Consider the following 20,690-nt stretch of genomic DNA (forward strand, 5'->3'; position numbering starts at 1 on the left):
AAAATTAATATAAATATTTATATCATGTTCGGACGAAGTTTCATGTGCAAAATTTATATTTATATGGGGATATCATAAAAACTGCTACCCTTACGTATCTTCGTAGGGATACTTGTCTTACGAAGAAGATACGTGTATTAAACTACTTTGTAGTAAGTTAATTTACCTTTATTTTGAGTGCTGACAGACATATGCACGAATGTAAGTCTCATGGTTCCAGAGATATATTTTATTAAAAAATCAAACATTTTATCCGTACAACTAGAAATTAACATTTCATCAAATATCATAAAAAATTACTACTCCTACGAAGAATAATGTGATGAACTATTAGCTTTAATTGAGTGCTAATGGATAATAGACAATCTCAAGAACTATTGAATGTAAATAGCTCTATTAAGACTCATATTTTAGCAAATTTACTCTACTTTAAATAATATACTCTTAGGTTTTCTAGTGTTGTTGGTAATTTTAAAGATATAGAGCTTCGAATGAAAAATTAATTTTTATTCTCGTTTTAAAACAGCCCTCATTTTTTCTTCCCCTTACCTGTACTTGACAGACTCATCAATTTATACTTGTATTTATACAAGATTTTTATAAAAGTAATAAAAAATTAGGATGAAATAACTTCCTTTTTTTTCTTCCTGGATCTTGTACTGTTCATTTAGAAATTGTATTACGCTACCGGTTCAATTTTAAAATCGAGTACTAATGCTTCTGAAACGAATATAAAACACACCTCTGAAACTTTATGACCTACTGTCAGAAACAATCAAACAGATCCGTAAAATCGCAGAATACTGAATTAGCAAGAAGAGATATTCGGGAATGAATCAAATGGAGAAACATTTTTTTTTTTTTTTACAATCCGCCTTTCGCTCTCTGAAATTTCTAGTACTTATGACAGTAGTGAATGTGTTATTTATTGTGTTTGGTTAGGGTATGTGTGATTCATTGAATTTATTATAAAATGTATAAACATCGGTATTCGAATAAAATTCGATTCTAGTAGCTGATGGGTATATAAATACGATATATAAGAGTATCTGAGGTAATAACATGAAAGAAATATTTATAAGAAGGAAACAGTTCATTTTAACTTAAAACCTTCTTTCAGTTGGGCAGTTGAAAAGCGTAAATGAAAGAGGTGTCGTGTCAGTCGCCGCGAATCTTCCATGTGTTGGTATGACAGCCTTTAATTCTCCCGAATTCACCATGCGTGGTAGAGTGCTAGCTCAAAAGCAGCGATAAACGGTGTTTACGCCCCTACGGCCTGTGAATGCTCCAGTCCTCTATAACATAAGCTTATAAATAGGAAGTTTCATTATAGCGGCTTATGAAAGGAACGGTGTAAAAGCTTTATCTTATTTTGAAATTTTCAGGGGCTATCTCTCTCGTATGGAAATTTCTGTATGGAGAGACCAAATTTAATTAAACTGACATGTTAATATAATATAAAATATATAACCTTATAATACACAAATCTTGAATTCAATTAATACATTTATAATTTGATCATATGAGGAAGTATTGTATGAAGGATTATATTTCTGTTTCCCTTTTCATATCTTTTTTAAAGATATCCAATAAAGTTGATGTTTGTTTTTTTTTTAAAATTGATATACCAGATCGGCCTGGTGGGCCTTACATGGTTGATATAACTTATATTATATATTTTTTTTAATAATTGATTATGAGGGGGTACAGTCATACAAATGACACCCCTAACTATATAAATTGTTCTTATTAAAGGAAAAAAAAGAAAATAAATAGATAAGAATAAAAGACGAAAGTAAAATAAATAACAAAAAATAATGTTATTGGTACACTTAAATAAAACAAACAATTGTCTTCTAATAGTAAAAAGAAACAAGTTAATTTGAAAAAGGGAAGAGAGAAGAATAAAGAAAGAAAAAAAATAATAATCATTAAAAAAAAAAATAATACTAATGAATAAATAAAATGAATAATAATAATAAGTAAATAGAAGTAGTGTGACTATGAATTAATTTTATATTTATTAAAAATTTATAAAAGAATGTCCTACAGCAGTCTAGGCTTGAGGAAAGTTGATGTCCTTGTAAGAAATTGGAATCAAGTGTTGGTGTTGGAGACCGATATAAAAGGTATCCATTTTGGTTCTTATGTTTTTCCAAGAAAATAAATTAACACCCCATAAAATTTTGAGGTTTTACGTTTCAACGTACGTAAAATCCATAAATAAAATAAAAATATGGCCGTCCCTGGCTTTTCTCCGTAATTAGTAGTCGATATAATTCTTGTAGTGCAAAAGCTCGGGGATGGAGGGGGAGTTATATCACCTTAATTTTTCATTACTTTAAAGGAAAACTATAGATAGTTTCTTGTTATAATTGATGATTGAGTGAACCATATTTGGAAGAATAAAATTGGCGGATGTTTCAAAACGTCACACAAAATTAATTTTTCATTCGGAGCTCCCACCTATCTACAACTCTAAAAAAACTTAATAAAATATAATTTAAAGAAAAGCAAATTTTCTAAAATTTGACCCTTGATGGTTTACGTTCAATAGTTACCGAGGTACAGCTTTTCTAAAAGAAAGATTTTTTTTCTTCATATAACGACAAATTAGTATTTTGTGAATTTATTTTGGCAAGTATCTTGGTAACTAATACTCATTTGAACGACGTACAGTTCGCAAAATACTTTTGATTTGTGAAACACTATATCTCAGAAACAATTTGACTTACGGATGTCTGGTAGTAACCTAATTAAAGCTAGTTGAATGTACTTTAACGTAGCTCAGAAATTTACCTCCGTATGAGTAGCAGTTTTCAGGACATGTGCTAAAATTAAATCACAAAATATTGATTTTTCGTTATAAGGAAAAAAAAAATGTTGCATTAAATAAATATTGAATCAGAGCTGACATTTTGATAAATCGATCTACTTTTTATGATATACTTTCGAAGATTTTTAGTGTTGTATGCGGATTTAAGCACAGCTCAAAAAAAAAAAAAAAAATACGTCAAATTTTAGGCTTTCCTTGAATAAAATAAACTTCTAGGGACATACACCATTAAACACTTCAATAGTTACATCATATGAATATTTACTGATTTTATTAAAGTGTGACTTTTTATTCACAAGTTCTAAGTAGTTATTTTTTTTTCTCCTTTCTAACATTTTTTTTTTTATTTAAAAAATATTTACACTACATCGAAGTTTCGGGATCTCATCCGCTGGGATCCTGCCGACATGGCCAACCCAGGGCAGCCTCCCTTCGAGCATTATGTGCCGCTTCACGTCACCCTCACGGAACAGACCGTAGACCTCCCTCTTGGTTTACCTCCTCTAATTCTCGCCTACTTTGACACAACCAAAAATTCGGCGCAGAAATTTTCTTTCAAAGACCAAGATCTCCTTTTCTTCAGCACTTGTCAGGGTCCAGGCTTCCGATCGTAAGTGGGGACCGGTCGGATTAGTGTCTAATTCTAAGTAAATAAATAAAATGAAGAACTTCAGGAGGCCTACACCTTGAATACTTCAATATTTACTTTTCCATAACATTTAATGTCTCCCCTCTTGAAGCTTAGTAAAAATTGAATATTTAACAGTAAATTAATCACATGTTTCTCCTCTTAGGCTCTTGGATAATTGTCTATCACGTACTTTGTCAAGTCCATTTCGTTACCTCTCCGCTATCCGTATATATATTATTTTTCAAAGCCCCTATTTGAAATAAAGTTATGTGTTTAACAGTTTCTGTGTAGTGGGGTTTTGTTTTTATCTGAAACATTGTTGCATTTTAAAACATGAATGTAGTGAATGAGTATTGACTTTATTTGGGTTAATCTGTGTGATATTTAATAGTATTGGGGCAAACCACTATTAGGAGTTAATGATCTTAAAAAACTAGGCCTAAATCTACGATTATATACAATATGTACAGGTTGTTCAAGTGGCTATAATGCAGACTGTTACCACTGCACAGGTGGGGGTGCTGGTTGCAACGTCTGGAATATGAATATATGATTTTGTCGCCAAATCACCAACAGCGTGATGTCGCCAAATTCCTCAGGGCTCCTGACCGAGTTCATAGAACTGTCAAAAAGTTTTCATAAATTTTGGCAAAAGAAAATTTTTAAATGAAATTAATCAGTTAAGTATATGATAAAGATTGAGTCTTGCAAAATAAAGAAAGAAAACAATATGTTTTTTGATGATTTTCAGATTCTTTTAGGCTTATGAAGAACAAGTTTTAAAAATAAATATTTCGAGAAAGATTTAAGGTTTTATTATGATTGATCAATTAATCATAAAGTATTTACTCTGTTTTAAATTTTTCAATTTATTTGAATAGGATTTAGGAAAGAAATGTAATAAGAGTAACTGCAAATATGCTGATAATAATGAAAATATATTGTTTTTTACGATATATATAATATTATTATCTTTTGTAATTCAATAAAAGATATTCAATAGTTGATATTTTTGTTCAACGTATTATTTCATGTTAAATCCTTAGGGCACTGGTTTCAGAATTGAACGAAATCCTTATTCATTGGATTTAGATTATTTTATTGCCGACACTTTCCAAGTTAAGGTTTTTTTTTTTTCTGTATAGCTATAGTTCAGACTGAATGATCGAAGCTGGTTTAAAAACTCTGTATTAATGTGAAGTTCCTCCAATAAAGAGGAGGCAAACACATTTATCGACTCAGTGAGATTGCCGGCTGAATAGACCCACATTCTGGCTAAGGCAAGAGTGAAGCTATTCCGTTCTCGTTGAAATGAAGGGTATTATGTCGAGGGCTGAGGTAGTTATATAGTTTGTCTATGGCGGAGTGGATAGAATGCCCTAGGGGCTAATAAATAGTCCATGATCAAAAGGGCGGCGAAAGCAAGAAAAGCAGATGGATCGCGGCTCCAAATGGCCGACTTAATGGATTCTATCCGTCTCTCAGGAAACCTATTTCAATGAAGTTTACTTACGTTCAGGCTCAGCAGGAAGAAATCTATCGTGAACAATATAGCCGTCGTCGGTTCGAACTTCATCTGAAATAAAAATTAAAACTACATAAATAATCAATTATTTCAAATTTTTCATTTTAATTTATCCCTAAAATGTATATAAATCGATATATTTTGTGAAGAAATATTGACCTTTTTTTTTGTATAGAATTTTTTATTGTTAATGTAATGATTTTCACAAGTCTCTACATGTAACATAATACATATTAAGGTAATACCTTTTGCATCATGCAGTGAGGTGATTTGAATTGTATTTCATTTTTTTTTTTTTTTGTAAATTTAATCAATTGGAAAAAAAAACAACAATAATAAAAAAATTATAAATAATGAGAAATAAACAATTATTACTCGTAAAAATTGGTTTTCAGGTTTAATTATTTTTCTATCACTGTTTTTGAAAGAAATTGCTTCGTTTCACAATATTCAATCATATGTTATATCTTCCTTGTCTTATTATTAAAACTTTTTCGGTAATTAGATTAAAATTTTCACTTTAGTTCTGATCAGAAGTGTACATTAATAATAATAATAATAATAATACAGGCCTAACGAACCCGAAGGTCCGATGCCGATACCCCAATCGCTCTCCTCATACATCCTTCCAGTGATGCCCCTTCAAACCCAATTCTACTAAATCAGTTTTAATGCAATCCTACTATCTACGTTTCGGTCTATCCCTGGGACGTTTACCCGTGGGTTTAGTGCTTATTAAGATTTTAGGGATTCGCTCGTTACAACCTTACATACCCATCGTATTGGTGCAGTTTATTCACCATTGTGTAGCTTCTCCCGTCAATTCACCTTTTTTCGGTCCAAATATTTTACGTAATGCTTTATTTTCGAAAACCTTAAGGGGCTGTTCATCCCTTAGTGTAAGAGGCCACGTCTCTTATCCATAAAGAACAGTGAGAAGGATAATAATTTTGTAAATTATAATTTTCAAGTTTTTGGAAAGAAGCCACCAGCTAAGCAGTTTTGAAATTGAAAAATAACAATCATTTCCCGACTTCAACGTCGCCTAAACCTTAATAACTAAACGTCGAACCTAAATACTTAAACCTATCTTCCTATTCAAACGTATTTCCTTCTATATCTGTATCACCGAAATTTCTCGCGTTCTCATCAGTACATAAATCATATCAAGCAATATATTTTCGGAAGAAATCTCGATCCTTTTAAACACTAATCCTTTGGTCTAATAATCTGAAAAACGTTTAACATTCCTTTGAAAAAAATCATTAAAAATATGTTGATTGATAAATTCTTTAGAATAAATAAATAACAAAAATAAGAAAATTATGAACAATATAAAAAGGAAGATGAACTATATAATTAAATATTTTGAATATTTAAATTTGTAAACAGTGATAGACAAAAGATTTAACTTAAAAATGGACGAACTGCTGGAAATATTCTGATTGTTAGAATGAAGGAATAGAGCTAAAATGGATTAAAATATCTTCTAAACATAATTTACTAGATTTAAATAATACAATTTTATATTATTTTTAAAAATAAATATGAATTTCAATACATGATTTATCAAAAAATAAATTCCTTTTAAATATTTAGAAAATCATTGATATCTTTGCCATCTATGTTGAAGAGGCCCTGTTACGTACTAATAATAAACTTTTTTTTATTTTATTCATTTAAAAAATTACATCTAATATGGTCCTACCAGATAACATCTGTGGCAAAATAACATATTAAAATAATAGACATAAGTGAAATGTAATTATTACAGTTTGACTATTAGAGCGTTGTGGAGGCTATATTTTAAGCTAGATAAGAACAATGTAAATTAATCTCATGTGATACAACTGATAATTTGAAAATTAAAGTGAAAATAAAGTAATAATAAAAATAAAATAATAATTATTAAAAAAATTAAATTAAATTAAACAAATAATAATAAAAATAACTGAAAATATTTTGAAGTGAATAATAAGGCTGCAAATTTTCAATTAGTGAATTAATATAACAATGAGAATAAAACAAGATGATACAGAATATAATATAAATAAGGATCCAATAATATTACTAAGCACTGCTATACATTACTATTACTAAGCACGCACATACATTGCTAATTATAACTGTAATATAATAAATAAATTATATTATAATAATTTTAATAGAAAATATAAACAGATATGGTCATTTCGTGAATCAAAATTAATTATTGGGAAACATAGAAGTAAGAAAGTACCTTGTTAAATATATATATATTTTTTTAATGGTTGATTTATTAATTAGTTCTTCTAGAAAGGAATTGAACAGTTAAGGTACGTTTACGAAATTTATTATTATAGGGTGGTTTGATACATTTAATATTTTCTCTAACATTTTATAGATATATTATTTATTTTCTATAATTTCTAATTTTAAGACAATTCTATAAAAATGAAATAGTTTAGGTGGTAAAGTACCCAGGATTTTAAGATTTTCTGTTTTATTATTGCTGTGCGTTATTGTTCTTAATGTTTGATTTTGTAGATTGAAAATTAAAAAAAAAAAAAAAGGTAGAGATTTTAAAACTGTTCCTTGATAAAATTCCTGTCGTATAATAACGCATGTAAAAAGTGAGGATAATTATTTAACTGAGTGATCTTTGTTACTACTTTTTTAATTAATGGATTCAATATTGTAAACTCGGTCCAGTAAATCATATATGATTTATGTAGTATGCGAGCTCTCAAGGGATTTAAACTCGCTAAGCTCTCTCTTGAATTTCTATTATTTATTCCAGAATAAAATTAGTGCTGTAGTTAATAAATCTTGCTGCATAACATAAAAGGACCTTTAATATTAATCCTGGAAAATCAGATTCACTAAATTGAGTTTGAAAAATAGTGTGCTACCCAAATTCATACATTTATATTTTTTAATTGTATCCACTCGTGTTAGTAGCAATATGAATATTACATTAAATCACTAATTTTTGTTTTGTTTTCTGATTAATGTCAGCGGTGGTGACAAATTGGAAAACAAAATATTCAGTAACCTAGCAATTTACCCGTTAATATAAATTATTTAGAACTATATAATTTTTTAATTCCATAGTGTGCGGAAGTGGGTAGCTCAGTCGTAAGGCACTGTGCTACTAACTTCAAGGACCCGAATCCTATTCTGGAGGGTAATTATATTCTGATTCACTGTCAGCCTTCCGGGGTCCACCCAGCTTCATTATTCAATGAGTAGTACCTTTAATTGGGTAAAAATATGGCGGTCGAGCGTGATTCTTTCTTCTTGACCGAATTACTTCTTTGTACAACTTTTGGTCTTGTAACAGTAAAGGACTACACCCCTGACAACTTCTGTGTTTGTATTTATTGGAAAACTTAATTAAGTAAGTAACATTGGAGAAAGTAATTACTTTAAAAAAGTAACGCTTGGGTTATGTATTACAGATTTCCTAACAATAATTTAATTTTGAAAGTTTTTCAAAAAATAAAGATCCTCGAATATTAACTTAAACTTTACTGTCGCAATATTCAAGTATGTGCTTAATTTACTGAGTGTCCTAGGAGGAAATGTCACTAATTGGGGAGGGTTAGTTCAGCGAATATGAAGTTCAATGTCATCAACCTCATCTTCTCATCTCAAAAATTTGTCAAGATATGACTTTTTAAAAACAATAAAAAAAAACCTTTTTTAATAAAAATATAATTTTTCTACTATGATTGCAAATTTCCTAACTTCTTTCACAATTTTCGAAATCGACAATGAATTTCCTTCATCACCCAATTTTTTTTTTTATCAACCAATCAACTATAGGTGGTAAACTTAAGAGACATTATAGGGCAGTAAATAATTAAAAATAAATAATTTTTGAAAGTCTTTTATAGATTGTTTTAGGTACGTCCAAATTACATATTTCTTAAAATTGCTTAATTTTATTAGCTTTCCAACGGAGTAAACAACTTGGCTAGATATTAGACACCTACAAGAATATGAATATCTAGAATTTTCATCTCTGGTTTTGCTATCTCTTTCAATGGTTTTTCTCTTGAAAAGTGATTCTAAAGTTTGTTATTACGGCAAACACTGGATGTATCATTAATTTTATCATAACTTAACACGGATGAGTAGGGTGTTTGCATTCCATATTAAGAGTGATGTCTAATTTTAATTTTGATATATTTCTAAAATCACTGAGATAACCGATTTTAGTTGTTTTGTTTTTTCTAAAATCCTTTTATTCAAACGAAGTGATACACTCAATGTTCAAACATACCAAGATCACTAAATGGCCAGGCGTTTTAATATTTAATTTCGCTTTATTTTTTAATTATCGTGTTGTTATATCCACCATCCCTTCTTAAAAAATGAAATTGAAAATTCTCTAATAATAAAAATTAATCGGGACGATTAGCAACAACAAACTTTAAAAAATATTTTGGCGACAAAATGCTAAAAAATAGGGTATCTACTATTCTAAAATTTCTCAATCTTTCGAAGTTAATCTGGCTCCTTTTAAATTGAGAGTATTTGTAAAAAAAAATAAAAAATAATTTTTACTTAGTCCCTTCCTTATAAATTTTACTAGCACCTAACCCAAAAAGTGCTTACTATCTTCGTAGATACCAGTAAATGTATGACAGATTCTGATAGTGGTGAAAAAATGTTGAGTACTATATTAGTGTAGAGAAGTTTGGATATTTATAAAGGAAAACGTTTGAGGGACGTAGGTCCCAGAGTGCTCGGGTCGGAACGTTGTCGGTTCGATTCCCTCCTACGCCGGTCATTCTTTATTTCTTGGCAGTCCATCTTGCTTTAATTACGAAGCGGTGACTTCAAAAAACTCACTTTCAGGAGTAGTTCCTCGCAACAGATACCAATGCCAATGAGGGAAAACGAGGTTTTATTGTAAACCCTTTTAAAAAAATCTTGACTAAATTATGTGATGACTATAAATTTTTGATAAACTATACCCTCCCCTTTGCATTACTCAATATAAAATTAATTACTTGATATATTTCACGCTAATGGCAATTACATGTCCATTTATTTAAAGTGCACATCCATTATTTCACAGTTGATCGCGGCCTGTAAGCATCTGCCTGAAAGTGGTCGGTTTTGATTTAAAACATGAAGGATGGACATGTAAAATATATAGTAAAAGTTGTAAAAAAAAATGTTAAGAGAAGAATATATGAGAAATTTAACATTAACATCAATGATATTAATAATATATATATTGTGTTTGTTGGAGATTTCTTCATGAGTAATCAAAACAGAAAATAATCTGCCATTTCTTACACCGCATCGGAAACTGTCTATGACCGTAGAATACAAGAATAGTAGATATTAAGAAAAGATTAGTGTTGAGGCAAGGGGTCTAGGTTATACACTACCAGCAATGCTTAACGGTCTTGAGTCATCACTAGAGGTATCGCTTGCTTAGTCCAGGAGCCAAATACACTATTGTGTTAAGTATGTGGTTTGCAGAAGGATAAATCAAGTAGAACATTTTATAGTAAACAAAACACGTCACCATGTGACCATATTGTACATACTTTTCAGAGATTTTACATCCAAATTCGATGTTACAGCAAAAATTATTAGAATAATAATGCAATATTGCCATCTAAAAATTAATTGAAAAACCACTTTAAATTTTGTTCAGAAAGATCAGAAAAGAACATAAAACAGTACTGATATTGTATGAACCAACTTCTGAATAACTAAAAGAATAAGAACAAACAAATTCGATCTAAAAAATTACCTTTTCAGTTGTAAAGAGGAAGAAGGAATGTGCCAAGTCCACCATAGAAGTAACCATGACAGTTAATATCCACGGGATCAACAGTATCTTGTTATCCTAAATAAACAAAAGTAATTAGTATAATGATACGAAATGAGTATTTATATATTTATTATATCGTTTCTAGGGAAGAACCATAGGTTTTTTCATTATTACAAGCATTACTTTGTTTTTACACTAAAATCTAATATTTAAAATTAACAGTAGCAATAAAAAATGAAATATTAAATTACTAAAATTATATATTATTTTAGTAATTTAACATTTCATTTTTTATTAATATTTAACACTTCATTAAATAAATATAAAGGAAAAATCAATCAATGAAAACTATATATATTTCAACAATATAGAAATATTGTTGAATCAAACTATCCAAGAAAGTCTCTGAATTCTGAAACCCTGGAAGTAAAATAATGTAAGTTCCTTATATCCACCATTATTTTTTATAAGTTTAAATATATTTGTTTTTTAAATATTTTACGGACATAAATATTTATTATTGGGCCACCAGTAGCTCAGTGGTTAAGACACAGTCTTACCAATTTAATGTCTATTGGCAGTGCCGGTTCAAATCCGGCCTGGGGCGTTGACTTTTTTCATTGAGTGGCGGTCCTACAAAATGAAAAACTTTACCACTTACCATAGTTAGGCAGTATATGACTCCAATGGGAGTCTTGGCCGATAAAAAATAAAATATTTAATATTTCTTGGTTAAACTCATAAGATCAAATTATTATACCTTAGGTATTTGAATAATGCATAATTAAGTGTTTTATTTTATTTTTTTTATTTTGGACGAATTATGATAAAATTTCACTGATATTTAACTAGAAACAATATGTAAACGATGTATTTTAAATTAGATAGTTTTGTGATATGTTTGGATCGACATATTTTTGCATTCATAAAAACGAAGGATAAATAAATAGATTTGTGGATATTAATCCAACTTATTTTGCAACCTATTTGAACAGAAATTAATCCCTAATCCTATTAGAACTATCTGAGTCGGCCGTTTCCTCTAGGATACCAGATTGTCGGGGAGGGGGGAGAGAGGTTGTGATAACTGTGATAATCCATCCCCCGCATGTACCAGGCCATTGTAAGCCGCATTAAGCTGGGTGTAGGCTTAGCATATTCGCTTGGGTCATAGCATAAGTTGGTTTTTAAGACTAAGTTGGGTGTCATAAAGCTTAGATATCTCGTATAACTTGTTAATTGCAATGGAGGAACTGATGTTTATTACTTGTGATTGCTAACTTTTAGTTAACCATATCTGTATTATGCACAACGTTTCAGTGGAATGTACAACAAAAATCGGCGTTGATTTTGGTTTCCTACACCATTTTATTGTTTCTATTTTGTGTAAAGGAAAGTAAAAAAAAAATGAATATTTAGCTTGCCCTGGGTCAGAGATTTAGGTTATATATCCAGAGAAGCAGTTTTTTCATCAGCATTTAAGGACAATTTGGCAGAGGAAGGCTCAACGAAGACCAAGCAGAGGGGCAGAAGGGAAAGAAATTGAGTAGACCAATCATCTCAGCAATTAAGCCTATTTCATAATGAGTCCAAATCAGCATTTAATGAACTTCAGTTTAAATTGACTTGATAGACATTTCATTCAAAGTTGAGAGAATTTTCATTTAAATCTAATCCAAACAAATTCAATTTTTTTGTATCATTCATTCTATCTTTAATTTGTATTCATTTATTCCAAATTCCTTTGTATTAATTTTGTCATTACTGTTCATGTATTTACTGGTCATATTCTTTTTATTATCAATAGGAAACCTTCTGTTAGTCATCCTTAAATTGAAACCAATAAAGTCCACTCATTACATTTCATATGGTTTACTTTACAGTGGTGCTGAGCTTACACTAACTTTAGGAAACATACAATTAAAGATTCCCTCTTTTTTTTTTTTTTGAACAACTTATTTAGATTTTATACTTAAATCTGTTCAGTAAAAAAATTGATTGAAAAGTTTTACTTTTCCTAAAATAAAGAACCTTTAATTACATTTTCCCCTACGTTAGTGGAAATGTACTTAGTACTTCTGTGAAGTAAACCATTAATATAATACTTATTTATTTAACAAATAAAAAAATGTAAAAGAATATGGTCCGGGTGCGGTAAAAAAAAACTCAAATAGTAGAATTATACTATTTTATTGAGCCAACGTTTCGCCCCACGTTGCAGGGCTTCGTCGGGCTATTTTGACGGCAGTCAAAACAAAAGTGTTTTGAATAACACAACCACTGTATTTGTTGTTAGGAAGTTACGGGTATGTTAGAAAGAAACGGTTGTATACAAATTTCTATTGTACTGTTGTTTCTTTAAAAAAACAAAGATTCAAAACAATGGTGGTTGTGTTATTTATGTTGAATAACACAAAACCAAAAAACTCACTTTTGTTTTGACTGCCGTCAAAATAGCCCTGACGAAGCCCTGCAACGTGGGGCGAAACGTTGGCTCAATAAAATAGTATAATTCTCCTATTTGAGTTTTTTTGACCGCACCCGGACCATATTCCTTTCATCTTTACACACGGTCAATCAATAATCTTCCAGTAAAAAATGTATATGTAATATTAAGTTTCACATTAAGTTACTGAGATCATTTTAAACAACCATTTTCCAAACTACATCCTCGGGTTTTTAGGAACCCAGAATTAATTATAATCTATGTTTTCTTTTAAACTTCAAAATTTTACCTACTTAAATCGTGAGATATGATCCTGTTTATGATGTAGGTCCGAGTAGTTGTAACCAAGAACGTAACTATTTCTCAATTGGAGATATTTTAGTTGAGTAGTCACAAACTCGAAATAATATTTTCAGCCATCTCTTTGAAAAAAGAAAACTAGCTAAAATAACGGGTAAGTTAGGAAGAAACGGTTGTATACAAATTTCTATTGTACTGTTGTTTCTTAAAAAAAACAAAGATTAAGTTTGGATTGAAGGTGCTGAATTTCAAGTACTTCAATTTTCACCTATAGAATCGAATGAGGGATAGGATTTTAGCTAGATTGTAGCTTTTGCTTGGATAAAACAAAATATATGGTAAGCAGAAAAAACGGAAGAAATTTCGATGGTATAGAGGTAGGATACATTTGAACAGGTAGAGTATCACACCTTATATTCTACGTTAATTAGACAGAATGAAATTAATGAGGAAATAAAAGCGAGGTTAAATTGCTTGGCTCGTGGCTTCTGTTCAGAAACTTAATAGTTAGAATTTACAAAACCATAAGCCTACTGTTCTTTTGTTATTTATGGATGCGAAACCCGGCCTATTACATTAAGAAAACAACAGTGTCTTAATGTTTTTGAAAATAAAGTATGATTTAAAAAATCCGGAACTAAAAAGGATGATTTAACTGGAGAATTCAGAAGGCTACAGAACCGAATCGAGAGAACTGCACCCATTGAATATAATTCAGATTATAGCATTGCGGCTTATAAGATTAATAAAAATAATAATTAACACTTATCTAACTAACTAACCCACAGGTAAACGTCCGAGGGGTTGAAGCATAGGTGGGAGGATTGCATTAAGACTGATGAAGTAGATTAGGATTTGGATGGTCACAGAATGTATATAGAGAGATTGGTGGTATCGGGATGAAACCTTTGATCTCCCTAATTAGATGTATGATAATACCTTTTGAACTAACTACCTCCTACTGTAATGTATTACTTCAAAGATTATTCTTTGTTATAATTCCACGTTCTCAAAGGCTTATGTTATTAAAAATTAAAATGTAGGACCAAATATTTAAACAAATTCACAAAATAAAAATCCATAATTTTTATTTTTATTTTCGATAAAATTTATATCAGTGAAAGATGTACAATATAAAAGCTAGCCAGTGCATTCTATTGAATTGAGGGTCTTAATATTTCCTCGATATTTCCAGATGGATACTTCGAAAGCAGTGAAGCATGAGTCCTACAGATGTAGGGGGATCGAGCAAATCAAATGTCTTCCATAGACTTGTGTCCTTCTGTTTTATGTCAAAGTTGAAATAAACAAACGTTATCATGTTTATACACAGAAATTGGATTTGACAGTGATGTTCTATATAGTTTTTTTATTGGGTTTATATCTCTTATGAAATCGAATAGAACACGTAAGGTGATAACAAAAATCATCTTGAATTTACTATATTAAACTTTATACTTTTATCTCTTACTGAATGTATCAATACGTACAAATATTTAAAATTATTCCTGTAAAATTATTTAAGATTATTCTTGCTAGGAGGCAATCGTGCCCATATGAACCGAATTTTTAGTTTAAAAATTCTCAATCGATTCTTTTCTATTATAATGTTTGTAAAATCATGACATAATGTTTAATTTTGTTTAAACATTTAACAGTTTAAAGTTGTTGTTTTTTTGCTCTATGACTTTTTTGATCATTGTTTTTTCCCATCTCATGTCCACCAAGAACACGTGTCTAGGTTGACTCCTTCCTTGTCCCTCCGGTTCCAACGTGGATAGGGGGTCATGAATCCTTTTATCTTTAGATCCTTTTGGGATCTTGTTATCCTTTACTCCTATTTTATTTAAATAAGTCTTCAGATAGTCCTCTAGGGATTAAAATTGATTGAGAAGGATGTTCTTTGAGACACTAGTTTCATATTAAAATAAATTGCATGTATTGGCGGTTACTGCAAGAATCAGAACTGTTGAAGCAACATTAAAGAAAAAAGGTTATAATTGTATTCATTTTGTTAATTTTGTTTAATTGACTTTCACATCGATTTATTTTAATTATATAAGACATTTTGTTTTTTAAAAACTATGTGATAGTAAAAAAAATGTGGTTCGACATATTTGGTGTGAAAGAGAGACTGTAACTGATTATAAACATTGACTGGATTGTTTATAGTGCAGCAAACTAACCGTTAATATTCACTCATAATACGAGCACAAATATTACTATCTCGAGCAACTAGTTCTAGTTTTGTCCGATCTGCGGGAGATGAATATAGCCGAAATTTCACTGTAGCAAAAGTCCTGTTTAAAACATAAGCAGATTTTCAATTACCATGTTATTGTATATTTTATTCCGTTATATAACACGTTTTAAGTGATAAAATATATCCTAATATCAATCCGGTTCAGGAACGATGATATAATATATTGGAATTTGATATTGCAAAGAAATGCACCTTTTTCCCTATTTTTCAACCGAATTGTTCGTATTTGAATTTTTTTTTTTTCATTAAAATGCATATTTTCAATATAAATATTTTGATTCTAAAATAAAAAAAAAGGAATCTTGAACCAAATTTTCCATACAATACCAGTAGTTAGTTGGAGAACATGCGGTCTGTGGGGGAAATAGTGTACTAACAAATATGAAAAAAAATAATAAAAAATAATAATAATAATATATTGGAAAGAAGATATGTAAGTATCAATCAACTGTTTTGTATTATTCAATTCAATATTTTGTATAATTCCAAATTTGTTAGTACACTATTTCTTATCAATTTTATGTTTCTCTAATTGATGGTTGTTATCTATTTTTGTTCTCTAGCCCTGATGAAGACCTGAAACTCAGGTCGAAACGTTGGCATGAATAAATACGTTTTTGTTTATTAATGTTATTTTTGCTGACCGCACTCCACGACCTCCAATTATTAATCTAAGGTCAACTAACTTACTTCACACGCAAACCCAAATACATTCCTCTGTAGACACTATCTAGTTTGTAGGCTTCCTTCTAGACAGAACCCTGATACTAGACTTAAAAGACAAAAAATGAAGCTAAGATTTAGTTACTGAACACACTCTCATATTTAAATTTAAAGCAAACTTCTGATCTAATAGATTATTGTGGAACCTTAGTAAACCTACGACTTAAACTGTGGGTGACTGAACATTTAAACATTTAACGTATCCGATATTTTTAGTCAAAAATACTTTAAACAACAATCCAAGTGTATATAAACAACGTGCTCAGATTGAAGACAGTATAACTCCATTTTTCAAAATTGTTTCAGAAGAACAAGATTGAAAATATAGGAGAAGTTGGTCGGGGGGTGCGGTCAGCAAAGAACAACATAAATAAACGAAACCATATTTATTTATTTTATGCCCTTTTTTTTTACCATATTTATTTATTTTATGCCTTTTTTTTACCATATTTTTTTATTTTATGCCACTTTTTTTTTACCATATTTATTTATTTTATTTTATGGTTTTGTTTATTTATGTTGTTCTTTGCTGACCGCACCCCCCGACAAACTTCTCCTATCATTAATCTACGGTCAACCATCTACACCTCAAGATTGAAAATAACTTATTTTCCCTGATCTTAGTCTGGTTTCTTCAAAACACGCACATGATGTACTGCTGCTCAAGAATAGTAGTGATTGTTCCAAAACCAAATATGCAGACTCGATATTATGATAAAAACAAGATGACCTCATTATCCATTATGTTCTTGATCGCACCATTCGAATTCTATAACTTCGACCAAATCTTACTCTTATCCTAATTAGCATGATTAGTACAATCCCTGTACCTTATTTAATTACTATTATACATTTTATTTTATATTTATAAATATTGTTTATTTAATTCCTACTTTTATTTATTGGAGTTCTGGCAGCGGCCAGATGTTTAGCTCATGTAGAGTGATTGGGGCTTTAACGCACTTACTCAGCCTCCGCTGGCTCATTAGCAGTGAGGCAGTGAGAGGGCTGCACTGGGATCTCCAAGGGCCCTACAATACTCCTTGTGCGTGGGGATAGAAAGGGCTCGGGGATCCTTAAGTGGATATTGTAAATATTGTATATAATTTATTATTCTTAGTTTGATTATGTTCATTTCATTTTTTTTTCTTCTTATATACGTATAGAGATTTTATTTATTTATTTTTCTATTTATACATATATATTTTTATATATTTATTTACATATTTTATTTTATTAAATAAATCAATTGGTATCCTTATCAACATTCTTTGTTATATCAATAGTCCAACGTTTCAGCCAATTCAGCCATCCTCAAGGACAATATATTCATTTAATGGCTTATTATGTATTCATTTGTAACAATTTTAAAACAACATTATTATTAATAATATACCATGAGGATGGACGAGTTGGCCAAAACGTTGGACTGTTGATATAATAAAGAATGTTGAGACTTAATAAGGGTACCAATTGATTTATTTAATAGATAAATAACAGTATCAAGAATTCGAATAAATTATATATTTTATTTTATTTATTATAATTTTTAATTTTTATTTTTTTGTATGAAAGTGTACAATTATCACTATTACCCATCACCCAAGTTTGTGTCATATTGTAATATTATCAGTAAATAAAAGTTTGCAATATAAAAAAACTTTTATTTAACTTGAATATTTGATATGAATACTTACAGCCTTAATGGTCATTGCTTTCGAGTGTGAACAGATTTTTACAGAAATCGAATATAAAGTATTGCCTGCTGATACAACTGTCTATCCTACATTTTTTCTTTAATCATAATTTGAATGTACATTAAATTAAATTAAGTCCACAACAACCCATGTAGGGTTAGGGTTTTGCAATACTATATAAGGAAGTACTGTGACTTGACCAACGGTTGTGCAAGGAGGTGATTTAATTAGACACCCATATTTTTGCCCCATATTTTATGAGGCTGGGTGGACGCCAGAGGGCCCACGAAAACTCAGGGCTTACTCAACAGCTACAGATAACAGATTATAGGCTCTATCCAACCTCCCGAAGGCAATACCTCCTTGGTGTTTTTCTATTCCTTAGTTCTTAATATCAAAAAACGTACCTATATCATGGATCTTCTCACTCTTCGTTCATCCACTCATTAAACACCAGATCCCATCCGAATGATTTATATATGCCCTCCTATAGAACCTCCTTCTTTAGCAAATCATTCGTCATACGTGCAACCTCCCTCTGGAATTCTCTTCCCATCTCCATTCGCCAGTCCTCATCCATTCTCTCCTTTAAGCAACACCTATTCCTTCATTTATTGAATAACCAAACCTCCTAATCTTTGTAATCAAATAAATAGGAAGGTATTGATTAACATTATAAACAGTAGTAAAGCCAATATACCAATGTAATTTCATTCTACTATCTGAAAATTTGTAAACGCTCGCCAGATAAAAATCTAACTATATGAACCATGTAATTATTCTTAGGGGACATATGTCCCAGAATAAAGTTATTTTTTCATTTCATTATAATTAAACGAATAAATAAATAAATTAATTAAATTAAACGAATATATTTGAATGTACCGACTATTAAGTTTTATTTTCCAGACATGACATGTTTCCAAATGCTAAATTAATATTTAAGTCCTCTAGAGTACGTTATCTTGCCCTCTACAATATTTCTCTAGAGGAAAATACACGCGTTATTAACGTAACATTAATTTTATAGGGCCGAATAGATGTTATGCTTTAGATGATAAGTAGTAACTACATAAACATAGTCAAGGGGAGGGGAGACTAAGTATTGGAGCGTAAGATTTAAGAGGGTAGGTTTGGAGGAGTACTTGCCGTATATCGGGGCGCAGCTGTTCCTCAGGGGCCGGCAGTAAACTGTCATTATGTCCTAGCGATTACCCTCCACTCATATGTTACGGTCTAGTTCCGTCTCTAGGGTGCCACGCTACAGAATGTCTCCGCCCAAAACTGTAATTGCAATTATGGTATCTCGAGTTTTATGATCTTCTTACTTTCAGGCTTAGAATTTAGCTCATTTTTCAATGAAGTATAAATAGTTAACCGGAGATTATTATGAGGAAAAGATGGTCGGAGGTGCTGACAGCAAAAAAATACATAAGTAAACGAAACTTATTTATTTGTGTCGACGGTTCGACCTGAATTTCAGACCTTAATTAGGGCTGGAAAAAACAAGATAATCACGCAATTTGTTTCAACATTGAGAAATTAACTGTGACAAGATCGTTGTTATGATCATATCCTTGTACGCAATATAATTAATCAGAAATATTATCGTTTAATAATCTAGATCGTGATTATTAGGCACTCAACAATATCCTCAATTATCTCAGAGCTTACTAAAAAAAAAAATAAAAAAAAAAATAAATAAAATAAAAAAAAATTAGATACTTTAAGAATTCAATTTATCCATATTATTACTAAAAATAAAATTAAGAAACAACTTTAAAACAAAGTAAAAAAAATATATATTTAAAGAAAATAAAAATAAACCAACTTGAAAATATACATAACAATAGATTAATTAGATAGTAGTAAATAAATACTAATGGATAACATTATTGATCGCGATTATAACATTAATCTATTGGAAAATATATCCCATTTTCATCTTACCCATTATATCATAAACAGCGGTTTTTTTTTCACTTCATTGTGTTTTTAAAAATTTGTATTCATTATTTTAAGATATTAATTACATTTTTTACATTCTTCATCATTTAAGTTTTTTCCCCACATCTTTCATTATATTTAAGTCTATATTTACTTTAACACTGTCTTTTTATTTTTATTTATTAATTTATTTTTTTTAACATAAAGTTTGTATAATCTTAGCTCTAAAATATTTTTATACATACTGTATGTTAAAAAAAAAAAACCCTCCAAAATATTATTGTTCGGATTTGAATTCGGCTTGGCAGAAAAATGTTTTCTGTTGCACTGTAGCCATGAGTCAATCCTGTGGATTCTGGGGGTCCACCCAGCCTCATGAATTGGGTACGCTAATTGAGTAAAAATCTGGCGGTCGAGCGTTGTTCTGACCAAATCACCTCCTTGCAGAACCTTTAGTCTAGTAACAGTACTCCTTACAAAATACTGAAGCCCTGACCCTTCATGGGTTGTAGTGGTGCAGATTTTTTTTTTTTTTTTTTTTTT

At 30.1% G+C, this 20,690-nt stretch overlaps 1 protein-coding gene across 2 annotated transcripts in view; it reads right to left on the reverse strand.

Moving 5' to 3' along the window:
• LOC106681818 (uncharacterized) overlaps positions 1–20,690 on the reverse strand; it is a gene marked incomplete at its 5' end in the record, with an annotated part of 132,890 nt that overhangs the window by 68,048 nt on the left and 44,152 nt on the right. For both annotated transcript variants that reach the window (XM_014422343.3, XM_024359925.2), the window contains 2 exon segments: positions 4,981–5,043; positions 10,751–10,846. In XM_014422343.3, coding sequence (XP_014277829.3) covers positions 4,981–5,043; positions 10,751–10,846 — 159 coding nt within the window.

This window comes from Halyomorpha halys, unplaced genomic scaffold (genome assembly GCF_000696795.3).
Source record: "Halyomorpha halys isolate HHAL.00 unplaced genomic scaffold, Hhal_1.1 Scaffold366.1, whole genome shotgun sequence".
Taxonomy (NCBI): Eukaryota; Metazoa; Arthropoda; class Insecta; order Hemiptera; family Pentatomidae; genus Halyomorpha; species Halyomorpha halys.